The sequence below is a fragment of the Ziziphus jujuba genome, chromosome 7 (assembly GCF_031755915.1).
Source record: "Ziziphus jujuba cultivar Dongzao chromosome 7, ASM3175591v1".
In the NCBI taxonomy this organism is placed as follows: Eukaryota; Viridiplantae; Streptophyta; class Magnoliopsida; order Rosales; family Rhamnaceae; genus Ziziphus; species Ziziphus jujuba.
Window position 1 is genome coordinate 10,136,999 of NC_083385.1, and position 14,646 is coordinate 10,151,644.

Here is a 14,646-nt window from a genome sequence, read left to right on the forward strand (position 1 = left end):
AAAAAGTTATTCGGGACATATAGATTTATTTTTTATACATATATATTTTTAGTTTAAAATGTTGATACTGAAATAAAGTCAATCATAATTATCATATTAACCTGTTAATTATTTATACCTATGCCAAATAAATATATAAAAAAACACACTCGTCATTAGCACACAATTTTTTATTTTTTTTTACTCAATGTTCAATTTGTCTGGATGTTTCTTAGGAGTAGTTTCCCCTTAAACTTTGTACTTAATATCAATTTTCCCTCTTTCTATTTTTTTTTTTTAAGGATTTGATAAAAATTGATTGAGAAGTATCGAAAATAATTATTTATATAAATAAAATAATTTTAAATCCAAATTTTTATTGATTAAATTGAAAGATACAACTTAGAAAATTTTAAGGGATTTTTTAAAATAAACATCTTCTTCATTCATAATGAAGAGTATCTTTTAATATAAAAAGTAAAATTTTAAAGATTTGTAGTATTTCTTAAAAGTAAAATTTTGTAGATTTGTAGTATTTCTTGAAATGCAAACTCTTATCCTTGTATAGAATCCAAATGTGAGATCCGTTTTAATGTGTTTGGAGAGTTTATATTTTCAAAAATATAAACTATTTTTACCTTTAAAATAAATTGCATCAAATAAATAAAGAATCCTTTATGAATGCTTTTATAGATTATAGATTATAAATTGTTTTTGTTATGTTCAAATATATAGCTTTGCATGATTTATGCATATTTTATTTATGTAAGACATCAATTTTTATATTTATAGGTCGATTCATAAATCTAACCAAAATATTTTTTAAAGGACTAATACATTATGTCAAAGTTTAGAGAAAATTTGTTTTTAAAAAGTTTGTTGAATTTAGGGTGAAAGTTTTTTTTTTTTTAAAGTTATTATTATTATTATTATTTTTGGAAAATTGCTTTAAAAAAATATATTGAAACATATCTAGGGGAGTTTTATTTATTATTTATTTTGAAAAAAAACTTGGCATGAGTGTGTTTTTTCTTTTTTGATCGAATTTAGAATGGGTTGAAAGATGATATTTTGTAATATTACGTATTTGATATTGGTAAAGTAGTATTAAACATCCTACACGGCATTAAATCCTTTTTAGGCTAAATTTTAGAGATTAATGCTAGAAGTCATAATAAGGAAGGGGGGGGGGGGGGAGAGGGGAGAAGAAGAAGCTAGAGATATAAGAAAGTCTATCATATGTTATCATATATTTTCAGATGTTATTATTTGATCAATTCATATTTAATTATATTTATTTTTGAAAAAGTCATCTTAGATTATATTAATATTTTATTTATAAAAAATTATATTAAACTTTAATCAATGAATTAATAATATATCATTTTTCCATATCATCATATTGGTTGGCTTCTTGTACTTTTAACATTATCCAATTTGAAATAGCTTAATTTAATTGGGTTAGATCAAATTTTGAGTTAATAGAAGATCCACATCCAATTTAAAAAAAAAAAAAGAAAAAAAAGAAAATCCACATCCTATATATATGACCGCAGAAGGCAGACCAGCGGCAAAAGGTAATTAGAAAGAAGAAGCGATGACACTATAGTAGACGATGCATTTAAAATAAACCGTGCACGTATTGCATTATTAGAAAGAAGCAGGGATCGCAGAACAGAAGAAACAGAGGTTGGAAACCAGAATAGCTGAGAGCCAAAAGACGTATAATTATTTACCATGAGGAATGATTTTTATTATATTGTATTTTATTTTATTTTTTTCTGCTCATCAAGTAAAGGACTTCAAATTGGACCTTAAAAACACAATCCATAAATATTGGTTGTAGTCAAAAGCTAGTAAAAAATCCTCATAAAGTATGCATGCACAAATTAACACCCAATTGTGCAACTTAAACATCAAAGAAATAGTGCAATCATAATCCTTGAGCAATCTTATCCATCTTTTTTGCTTTAAGTTCAACTCCTTCTGAGTAAACAAATATTTAAAACTCTTATGATCAGTAAGGGTCCGACAAACAACTCTATACAAGTAGTGCCTTCAAGCTTTCAATATAAAGATCATTGCAGCAAGCTCTGACTTATGAGTCGGATAATTCAGCTCGTGTTTCTTCAACTGTCTAGAAGCATAAGTATCAACTCATAACTTTCTAAAAAAAAATCCATCCATTAATTCAAAAAGAAGGCTTAGAACTTAAATGTAATTTCCTCAAACTAAATACTAGTGTCACAAAGTTAAAATGTAAATTATTCTCTTTACCTCCGATTACACTCCTAGTATTCGCAATTATAAGATCCATGTTCCTTATTGATTATCCAATTTCCTTAATCTCGATAAACATCTTTCTTTTAACCAAATTCATCAAAGTCAAAAACAAGATTCCTTATATTTATTCCATTCCAATGGAGAGCTTTAGATTGCTTATAAAGCTTAAAAAAAATCATCAAGATTGTCAAAAGAATATATTTTTATCCCAGTAATTAGTTTAGGGTTTAAAATTTAATGTTATATACTATAATAAATGCAGTTAAATATGTGCATTGTTCAACAAGTACCATCTACATTGTAGCAATGGAGCAAATATTCATACTTAACTGGACTTCTTGTTTTCAGCCCAAAAAAAACTGGACTTCCTGTTAATTTGACAAAAAAAAAAACAAACGTAATTATATATATATATATATATATAAAGATACGTAATCACTATTGAAAACAGAAACAGCGAGTTGGAAGAAAGACGATAGTCGTCCTTCACACTCGGCCTACTTTGCTGCTCGTTCATTCATTCTCTACGAGAAAATCTCTTTAACTCGACCTAAGGACAATACGGTATCGTAATGGGTGGTCATCTATATCTGTAAATAAAAGTAGGGTTAACTACTTGTTTGTCCCCAGTTTCATAATGGGCCGTCTATTGTTAGAATTTGGTGTCCCTTCTATGTCTTCTTTAGACCTCATGGATAATCTGAATCCCATGGGTTCAAGCTCGTAGGTTAAAAAAAAAAAAAAAAAAAAAAAAAATCTAAAAAAAAATGGCTGTTAATACAAATCATGTTTCAGTGAAGGAGTTATCAATACTTCTAAATAAGAGGGCATTATTCACAAGAGTTTGACGAAGTTGGGTACATTAAGAGTCAATATATATACTGGATCATATGGACTGAGAAGATTTATAAGTGATTTGGGCATAAAACATGACACTGAATTCGTGTCACATGAATTTATGGAATATGACAATTTTGTAATATTTCGAAACCCATATTAAAATTCTTTAAGTTTCCAACAGCAGCATCAACAGGTACATGGGATTCTACAGAAAAAGGAAAAGGATACGAAATACAAGAACAAGGTCTATTTTATACTTGATGTCATTCGAATGCATTCAAGTATTTAAAACTTGTGCAGTGAGGCATAAAGCAAGAAGTCTGTCAGCCTCGTTACTATTAACTACGAGTCTTCGTCATTGACATGGTAAGTGGTGTCTGCAAGTTATTGCCTCAAGCTCTCCACGATGTAAGATGCATAGAGGTCCCTGCAACAGGAAAGGAGAATGCAGCCTTTAAGATTATCGAAAAAGAAGATCCAACATTTCAGAAAAATGATATATTTAAGGACGTTTCTGCAAAAATGTAAAATCATTTACAAACAGAAGTATGAAAAAGAAAAGACATTAAGACTTTCTAAATTACGGTAAATTACAGTACAAAAGAGAGGAACTCACATGGAGTATTTGATAGCATCAATGGCAGATTCAGCAGGTAAGAAGTCCTCGACATCGACTTTCTTGTTTTCATTCTTTTTGTCTATCATTCACGAAGAGTTAGGATATACAGTGCAGATTGAGTACGTTAAGTGTGTGCTTTTGTATAATTTGGAAACTTTTGTAATGGTGAAACCTAATATGTGGTGTGTGTTTGTCAACTGTTTCAATACTTGAAACTAATACCAAACAACTAAAAGCTAATGAAAAAGAAAGCTGAATAAGAAAGTGGATACAGTCCTCAAAGAATCGGCGGATTTCTGCAAGACGGTGAGGAGGAAGATCTTTGATGTCCTTGTAATGGCGGAACTCAGGATCATCAGCACATACTGCAATAATTTTGTCATCCTTTTCACCCTGCAACAAGATTCAGGTTACAACAAGAATTTTCTCCTCATTCAGTAGCATATCAGACACCCGCGAGTGGAGAAAGCACAGTTAATTAGTAGTTTGAGGGACCTCCTTCGGTTATTACATTCACAGACTTACATATATTTTAGGAACCACCAAACTCCCTAGAAGTTCATTTTCCACATCATCAAATTCTTTAGGTTTTTCTTAGTCTTTCCCCACATTAATAACCTACATGTTGCCCCTGTTTAACAATAGAAGAGGTCACAGAAAGATTGAAAGGGGCAGTTGTTAATGGAGGCTATCAAAGCAGGTAGTTCACCCTTCCGAAAAAGGTTTGAAATATGGATGCACTTGAACTTAACTAGAATTTATAGTATAAAAGAACTAGAGAAATTGTATGGCAGAGTAAGCGGTTGTGTTCAGAAGTTCCATAGTCCAACTTTGAATCCGAATCTCCAGGAAGCCATATTCATCGCTTCCCAAGATGGTTGATTACATATGTAGTATTCCTATTCAAATCGAATAACATCGATAATAAAATCTGACTCTCATACCTGATCAATCATAGGCATTAATCCAATAGCCCGGGCTCGAAGGAAAGAACCAGGCAGTACAGGCTCCTATACAAGAAAAATCAACGATAAAAGATAAGTCTAGCTGAATTTCGATACATACATATGGCAAGATCTTATATCCAAATGATAGTACCTGCATCAGTACCAGGACATCCATAGGATCACTGTCCTCACAAATGGTTCGTGGGATAAAACCATAGTTGTGTGGATAAACAACCGATGAGTAAAGAATACGATCAACCTATTTTTAAGAACTTTATGAATCAGTTATCCTCCTTACTTAGATGTTAGAAGACAATATTAGACAGGATATTCAAACAAAGGCATGAAATAGGTTCTTGCATACATACTCCAAATGCAATTGACTTTAACATGATTCAAAACGTAGAGAAAAGGCCACAGATAGCAATTCCAATATTTGAAAAGTAATTGACTTCTCAGTAATCCTAATAGCACACCTTAATTTTAGAAATTCATATAGAGATGATGTACAATTAAGCAATAAAAGCGAGAGCAGCATAAGTGATTCAGGTCTGTGGAAATAGTTTCTCTTTGGCTTGAGCTATTAGGCAGTCTATTATCTCAATTGGATTAATAGCATAACTTCCATGTTCCAAGTAATACATGAAAAAAGAAAAAGCATCTCACTTTTATGAGGCCAGTTGTCTTGTCAAGCTCGTATTTAACCTTGCTGCCTTTGCTAATTTCAACCACCTGACACAGAAACATGAGGATGTGAGACAAATTTTCTCGATGTGAAAGATAAAGACTATTAAATTCAAAGTCCAAAACAATGAAGATAAAGAAAATAAAAAACTTACACAGTTGAAAACCGAAGGAGCACCAGGTCCTGCATAGGTTAAACGTCAAGCACCATTGCATAAAAATGTAAGATTGCCACAAAAAAAATATTTGAACGGCTAAAACCAGGTTCCAAAATATGAGGCACAAGAAACAAAAAGACTAACTGATATGACACTGAACTCAAATAAGCCCAATTAGACAGTACCAATCTCTAAGTCATGCCAGGGATGAGCAGCCACTGATCTCCGTGACATCGACGAAAGAATTCTTTCATTGAGGACCACGTGAGGGAATCCTGCATTCTTCCCACTTGATTCTCCACCGTTGTTAGCCATATGCAACCTTCATAAAAGCCAAAATGACATATTCATCTTCTTTTTTAATAACGACTTAAACCATTTAAATGTAAGGCACTAAAACTGAGCTTTCATTTTGAGTGGGAAATACTGCAAACAACTAACATATTTCTTACAGGTACATCAAGAAATGATTAGTTATAAACAAGTCAAAAGTTTATTTGAACAAAGAACAGGAAAGAAAAATTAACATAAAAAAGATTAAAAAAAAAAAAAAAAAAAAGAAGAAAGAATCGGCTTGATTTTCACTTAAAAAAAAGAAAAAAAGAAGACAACTGGATATACGAAATGGAAATAAAATTAATTACAAGCTCATACCAAATAAAATCCAGGAAAAGCCAGAAGAATTAAACAAAACAAGGAAAAAGAAAATAAAGAAAACGAATATATAACAGAAGCGCAAGAGAAATTACCATTTCAGCAAAACGCATATTCATTCAAATAAAAAAAAAAAAAAAGGAAAAGAAAAGAAAAGAAAGAAAAACCCATCAAAGAAATAACTATAAATGTATTAAATGCTTGAAGCCGATTGAAGAGAAAGGGGTAAAAGAGAACTTACAAAGCACCGATAACGTGAAATCAACACTTCGATTTTGGCCTACGAAATGATTAATCTTCAGGGCATGCAATTAGCGAGACGGATAAGGAGTTTTATTCAGCTTTCCTCTATATTGAAAAACTTCGGAGGAAGAAGCCTACACTGTACTGTCTAATTGTCAATTTCTTTCTTTCTTTCTTTCTATTGGGGAATCTATCTCTCAGCAGTCAGTCATAAGTCAATACGAGTCCTCCGATACTAAACGGAATCAATCGGACGGCCATTCTGTCTGATGCGTGTCAGTGTTTGATTTGCTCTCGCAATTCGAAATTCACAAGAACCGTCGCCTGCACATAGCAGTGGTGGAGCGCAGATGAACTTCCAATCATAACGTTACACGTCGACTTTATGCGATACTTTTTGAGTTTTTTATTTTGCGATGATGTAACCGTTTTTATCCACCCCTCGCATTGTTCCAAGCGTCCTGCCCCATCTTTAAAGCGCTTTTTTATTTTATTATTTTATTATTTTTTAATTAATTATTAATTTTATAAATAATTATTAATTTTAAAAAATTTGTTAAATTATTATAAAATTTTATTATAAAAATCTAATAAAATTTTGTAATCAAAATTAAACTTTATATTGATAATTTTATTATTATTTATTTTTAAAATTTTATTAAATTTATTAAAATTTTTTATTTTTTAAAATTAATAAATTTTTAAATAATTTTATATTTTAAATAATTATATAAAATTTTAATTTAATATATTTTATTTTAATAATATTTTATAAAATTCATTAAAATCTGAATTAAATATTATTAAATTTATATAAATTTTTTAAAAATTTAAATAAAATATTTTTAAATTTTTAAATATTTTTAAAATTTTTTAAAATTTAAATTGAATACATTTTCTAAATTCCACTTAAATTTTATTTTATTTTATTTTTTTACTTTTATAATTGTTTTTAATTTTTGTAATTTTGGCTTTGTCTGATGACTTTGTTTAATAGCTTTAACCAAATGTAAACTGAATTCATTATAATTTTTTATCAAAGTCCAATTCATAATACTGTTAAATTTCCCTTACCAAAATTATAAATAATAAATTAAAAGTCTCATATCTATAATAGGATTCGTCTAATCTTCAAATAAAGAATATCCTAAACCAATATTCTCTGATATTTTCTATTCGAAAATCTACAATAAAATACATAATTAAATAAACCATTTCTTTGTATTTTCATTTGTGTTTTTGTTTTTCGTTTTTATTTTTTATTTTTTATTTTTTTGGCCTCTCTAATATAGTTAATATCTCACGAGAAATGAAACGGATTGTTTTGGCACTTTATTTCAAAGACAAATTAAAACTCAAATCTCTCCTTTGCTTAATTTGTATCCTATTTCAGATTTACGTTAGGGTTTTTCGATAAATAGCCACCTTACAACTCCATTTTAGAAAAATAGCAAAAAATTTTTTTTTTTAAAAACTAGCCACCTTGGGACAAAAATACCCTTGATAAAATTGAAAATTACGCAAAAAGTTTTTTTTTTTACCCTTTCCTTTCTTCCTCTACACAGCCGTTCGTGGGGTTTCTACACAGCCGTTCATGGGGTTTCTCTAAGGTCACTCTTTGCATCTCATCGCCTCTCACTCTCATTTTTTTTGTATTTTCTCATATCTCAAACTAAAATCAGGTAAAAATTTTATCTTTTTTCTTATTAGATGAAAGTAAGGAAATATGTGTTTTTTTTTGTTTTTTCTCTTTCTCTTTTTTCTTGTAAGTTTTATTAGTTTAGGATTTTTTAAGCTTTTTATTTGATATGGGTATGCAAGAAATTAATTTATGAGATTTTATATGTGATTTTAAAGATACTTAGGTGGCATATGGTTTGAAAATGGGAGAAATTTTGTATAAAACTGAAAAATCGCGAAAAACAGTAAAAACGGAGGAAATTTGGCGAAAAAGATGAACTTCCGCCAATTTCCTCCAGTTTGTCAGTTTTCGCAAAATTTCCGCCAATTTTCCGTCAATTTTCCGCCAGTTTTCCGCCAATTTTCCACCAGTAGGAAAAAGCTATATTTGGCCCGAAAAAAAAAAACAGAATCAACTTTTTTAATACAGTTAATATGTTTGTTTAGTATTATTCAAAATTTTATATATTTATTGATTTAGTTTAACGTTATTCATTTAATTTTGTAGTAAAATGGAAGATGATGACATTGTAATTGCGGTTTTATACAATGGAACATTGGTACAAAATGATAGTGGTAATTGAGAATATCGAAATGGTAAAAATATAATGGTTTCCGTCGGCAAGAGATGCACAAAATCAGAGTTAGAGGATGAGATTTTCAATTCTATTGAGATAGATCGAAATGAATATTTGCTAAAGCTAAAATGGATATATGGACGATGTGCAGAAAAGTTGGATCCTACAGAAATACGATGTGATAGGGATGTGAAATGCTTTCTTCAAGAAGTGAGGAATGGAGGGATGACAATGATGCAGCCTCCATTGTATGTTGAGGTGATTTCGAAAGTTGAACATGTATGTAGAAATGTTCATCAAACAGCATTTGCTTCGGATAGTGGGAGTAATCTTCATGCTTTTTCTTGTCCTCCAATTGGCGCTCGTCTACCACAAGCTTCCGGTACTGAATCTATTCAGGCTACATCTCAGGAAATTATGGTTCAAGAAACTCAGTTTAGAGATCAAGTTGATGTTCGTGGGGCGTGGACATCATTTAACATCCACGAAGGAGTTGATGTTGGAGGTGACTATGCTGAACGGTTTCCTAACGATGAGGAGTATGAGCAGTTGCATCATATTGATCATGATGAGAATTACAATGCAGCAGGGGATGATGTTGATCATAATGATGTAGATTTTGATCATGAGTTGTCGGACAATGATAATGATATGCATCCTGAAATGAACAATGAAGGAGTTGATGATGTTAGGGTTCATCGTGCTACAAGTGACCACATATCATCGAGCAACAGAAGTGGTTCTATGGCCATATTTTCGTCAAAGTTCACTGGCTGTGAGAGCATAGTAGTTGGATAATTATTTCGCAACAAACGTGACCAACAGAATAAACTGAGTATCTATTGCATGCGAGAAAATAAGGAGTTCAAGGTGACACGGTCAACTACACAACGGTATGAGGTTGTATGCTTGGAAAATACTTGTAAATGGTGACTACGTGCAACCACATTTAAAAATGGAGAAATATTTGTTGTGAGAATTTTTGATAATGTACACAGTTGCTCGTTAGATATCGTGCATCGAGAACACAAGCAAGCCAGTAGCCGGGTTATCGGGCAATGTATCAAATCTAAATATGAAGGTATTGCACGTGTTTACAAACCCAAAGAAATTCAACATGATTTTTTGCAGAAATATGGGGTGAATGTAAGCTACAACAAAGCATGGAGAGGTAAAGAGTATGCACTTAACAGTGTTAGGGGATCTCCAGAGGAGAATTTTGCTAAGTTACCTGCCTACTGTTATGAGTTAGTGTCGAAGAACCCTGGGACTGTTACACGTATCAAAACAGATGATAATAACAATTTTGTATATTTCTTTATGGCGATTGGAGCAAGCATTAGGGGATTTAAATCCCACATAAGACCCGTGTTGGCTGTTGATGCAACTACATTGAAAGGGAAATACAAAGGGTACATGTATATTGCATCGGGCATGGATGACAATAAGCAAATATATCCTTTGGCTTTCGGCATTGGAGATGGAGAGAACGAGCAAGCATATACATGGTTTTTCCAAAACCTGAAGGATGCCATCGGAGATTTTCCAGATTTGGTGTTTGTGAGTGATAGACACCCCGCTATTGAAAGGGCATTATGCAAAGTTTTTCCCAATGCATACCATGCGTTGTGCACGTACCATATAAGCAGAAATATTAAAGCAAATGGACATGTGAAAGATAATCAATAATACAATGTTTCATGCTCGCAGCTAGTGTATATTTGGTTGAAGATTTTGAGTTTTATATGGGGCAAATTGAGGCAAAAAACAGTAGGGCTGCCCAGTACATTCGATTATGTGACCCTACAAGGTGGGCACGTTCTCTTTGTCCATGTAGAAGGTACACTATCATGACCACCAATATTGCAGAAAGCTTGAATGGCATTCTGCTAGATGCTAGAGAGATGCCAATAGTAGCATTAATGGGGGACAAACCACTACCAATGCTTCTCTATCTATTTATATATCTCTCTCTCTTTTTATCTATCTCTGTGAGTGTATGTGTAATTTTATCAGCTTGCACTTGTAACTCCACGATCGCAAATTTTGTGCTTCAATTTTCTGCTCAGTCCATCAGTTGCTCCTCCAATGCTGAAAGAAATAGAAAATCAATATTAGTAACCATGCAGCAATCAAATTTAGCATATTATATGTGTAAGATGTGCATATGAACAAGAGCATATAAGAAATTTGGAAATTTTCCACCAACAGAAAAAAACCACAAGAAGCATAAACCCTTTTAAACAAATATAATCCATACAATTAGGTATGTCTAACCAGTCATAAGCCAGATCTCAACATGAAAACCAAGAAAAACAACTAACACTCCAGTTAAAATCTCTGTTCTGGTTGCCTAATCAATTCACTCAAGTCAAAACACTCCATATCAGCAAAGATATTAGCCCATCATTGCATGAGATGTGGTATGCAATTTCAATTTGTGATAAATCCTATGATTCAAATTAACCATTTAATGACACTTGGTTCTATCCTTTAGAGCCACATTCTCATGTCAGCTAAAACTTCTGAAATGCTCAATAAGTTTAGCTGTAAAAGTATGGTTACTGCTAGAGCAGTTAATTCATAATGCATTCACTATAATTTTAGCGGGCAATATCCTGTAACCAAATAGAAACGCAGACTTCCATAGTTAACCATTGGAATAAAAAATTACTTGATAAACTGATTTGGGGTGGTTGAGACTGAAGGCTCCCTCTCATGGCATCACATTGTCCATGAAAACAAATATTGTTATAATTACAGCTTCACAATAAAGAACTGAGCACATAGCCTAAGAACTGAAAACAAGGCTTTAATTTAGTAATGCTGGTTTAAAGCACACGTATATGGCATGGACTAGTTGCTCAAGATGTTCATGTTATTTCTACCCAAAAAATAAAAATAAAAAATTAAACTCCACACCTCATAAAATTTGACTAGAAAGCTAGTTTCATCATCAGAAGATAAAAGAGGAAGAAAAGTTTACTTGCCAAATCTGTTCAAGCTGAAATGCAAGAAATCCAAACTTAAAAAGCTTCAAAACTCAACAATGACATCTCACCAAATACCCATCTAAAACCACATGCAAGGTTCCCATCGGATAGAGAAGCCAACAAAGAGTGATATTGATTTGGGGAAAGTAAACATGACAACTCCAGTACTCAAGTATTCTAGGAAACTGAAACTCTTTCAATCTGACATGAAGGCATAGAAAAGGTCTATATACCATCCACAAACAAGCCTTTCATTGTCCTCTCAGCAAAATTCTTAAGCCCCACATATTAGTAAGAATATCAAACACCTTTGATGAATATTCCTACTCATAAAAATGATTCAATTATACACATTTCCTACTTCTTTTTGAAATATTTTCCTATTTTCCAAACAATGACAGTTCTTCCTTTTATGCTTCCAGCTTCATTTTTCCAACTCTCAAATTTAGATTCTATAGTAGTAGTGGTAGTAATAGTAGTAGAAGTAAAATCCACTGCCAGTGGAAACTCAAGTGAGAGCATTGAACATGGTGATAATGGGTTAACTAGTTTTCATCAAAATCCCACCTCCTAGACCTCATAGGATAATACTGGTTTCACATGGTCAGAGTGAAGGAAACCTATATAAGATGGCTTATAGATGAGTTGCTGATCCAAAAATTGCACTGACAAAGAAAGGAAAAGCTGAAGCTGAATAATGTGGGAAAAGAATCAAAGAGATGATTGAGAAAGACAATCTTCTCTATATATCTCCCTATAGAAAAGCACATGGAACATTTGAAAAGTCCTGTTCGAGAGCACTCAAGAATTGCTAGTCTGAGAGAAGATCCTCTTCTAAGATAGCATGATTTTGGTACATAGAAGAGCCTATTCTAAGAGAGCAAGATTTTGGTACATACTACACAGATTAACAAAACCCACTTAGTTTTTTTAAAATCTTTATGTGATCCTTTGAACTGGGTTTGATTTAGATTTTTCTTTTGGGAAAAGGGAATTTTCATGATGAGGAGCACTGAGAGTAGACATTGATATTGGAAGTTTTCAGCAACTAGTTGGTAGAAACCCAAAAATGAACAAGGTGATTGCCTCACATAGTCTACCCCTTTGGACTGTTTATAATGGGGTGGTACAAATAACAAATGGACGGTTGAACAATTTGTGAGACTTAGAAACTTGGGTAATGGAAACACGGTTGTTATGGAGAAAGGTTATAGTGGAAGGTAATTTTCTTCTTCATCTTGATACTGAGTTATCAGGAACAGGGCAAAAGCATGCATTATATCTCAATTGGTACAAAATCTTCAAATAATCATACAATTATATAATTATATATATATATATATATAGCTTAAATGAGACGAGACCCAAACTATATGTATAATGTTCTGTACACCAAAACTAGGTTCAAACAATTTATGTGGTAAATCAGACAAGTAGACATGATGAATTATCTCCTATATCTGTTATTTTCTTTCTCGGACCTTAGGAAATATGATTTCAGAGGGTGCGTTTGGCATATATAATGGACTCTCTGTATGATAGAAATATGAAATTATGCCCTAACTCTCTCTCTCTCTATTTCTATTTCTCTTTCTGTTTTGGAAAATTATATGAAAGCTGAGGAAAGTGGGGGAAGCTGCATGCACCCAAAAAGAATGCTCTGCTATTTGACTCGGAATGCAAGCAATAGTGAGCTATGGCACACTTTCTGTGTACTTGAAGATTTTAAGCAAACAAGAAGAAGAAAAAAAATGTTAAAGTTGTTGGAAGCACCAGTGCTTTCAGAGAAAGGTTACCTTGCAGCTATGGCAACGGCTAGCCCCTGGTGGGAGGACGATGACGGCGAACGGCACTATAGTGGTGCGAGGACGATTACGGCAGCAAACGGTATGGAAGGTGTTGCCTTTTGTGTGTCTCCTCTGTCTCTGGTAGCTCTCAATCGAACGACTCTTGCCGACACAACAATGGACGAGGACGATGCCGGCGAATGGGAGACGAATGTCGGTGAAAATGGTGGCCGGGATGGTAATTTTTGAAATGCCCTAGCTGCGTTTTCAAAGGGAAAGTAAAAAAAACAAAACCGAAACCAAAAAAAATAACTAAACACGACAAAAGGCCTTTTGATAGAGAAAAGAACAAAAAAAAGAAAAAAAGAAAAAATATAGATAAGGGTACTTTAGTCCAAAAAAGTAAAATATTGGTTAGTTTTAAAAAAAATAAAAAAATTTGCTATTCTTCCAAAAACAATTTACGGAATGGCTAGTTCTGACAAAATCCCTTTACGTTATCCCTGAAATGCTTGTGGTTGTCTTTAAAATACAATCCTCTGTGAGTGGCTAGAATTAATCTAGGATGTGATAAAGGTGGCCAAAAATAAAAAATAAAAAAAATCATGTGAGTTGTTGAAGCCATTAGAGCAACCATAAAATTCCCTAGCCAGAGATTAAATTCTTACTTATCCCTTATATATAAATATATATTTATCTACCTACCATTCCAATTAAACCAAGTGACAAAAATCACATTGATGTTGTAAAGAAAATGGATATACCAAATGTGCTGCACTATTTAGAAATCCATTAATAAATTCCACCTTTATTAGAAATGTCCAAAAATACTTTAACAGAAAGAAGCGATTGGAGTTGAGGTGTATAGGGAAAGGTGGAGAAGATAGAAAGGCAAATGTCAGTGGTAATCTGTTTGTTCACGACTTTTTATCAAATTCCATTGATTTTATAATAGAATGTTACGGTTTGATTCCATTAGTCTTTTTTGGAAGAATATTTTACTTTTCAAAAAATACATAAACAAAAAATTGAATTCTTAATATTTCTTGCCATGAGAAGGGAAAACTAGTGGTTGAAGAATTTTCTGATTGTTCTTTCATAAATTTATTTTGTCTTTCATCTCTTTTCTTTGTAAATAGAGCAATGGATAATTTCAATGTTATTCAATGTCTAAACCCTGTTTTTATTCCCATGAAAGAAA

General features: G+C 32.2%; 1 protein-coding gene across 2 annotated transcripts; it reads right to left on the reverse strand.

Annotated features, from left to right (window-relative positions):
- Window positions 1–3,177: 3,177 nt before the first annotated feature.
- On the reverse strand, window positions 3,178–6,669 carry LOC107424657 (soluble inorganic pyrophosphatase). 2 transcript variants are annotated; one of them, XM_016034501.4, is made up of 9 exons: window positions 6,406–6,660; window positions 5,696–5,832; window positions 5,508–5,536; window positions 5,335–5,400; window positions 4,820–4,927; window positions 4,666–4,731; window positions 3,994–4,114; window positions 3,719–3,800; window positions 3,178–3,529 (listed from the first exon to the last, which is right to left on the reverse strand). In XM_016034501.4, the coding sequence occupies exons 2-9, from the start codon at window positions 5,823–5,825 to the stop codon at window positions 3,487–3,489; spliced, it is 645 nt and encodes a 214-aa protein (XP_015889987.2). In that variant the 5' UTR covers window positions 5,826–5,832; window positions 6,406–6,660; the 3' UTR covers window positions 3,178–3,486. The 2 variants fall into 2 exon arrangements, with proteins under 2 accessions (XP_015889987.2, XP_015889988.2); XM_016034502.4 differs by lacking the exon at window positions 4,820–4,927 and having other exon boundaries at window positions 6,406–6,669.
- Window positions 6,670–14,646: the final 7,977 nt, after the last annotated feature.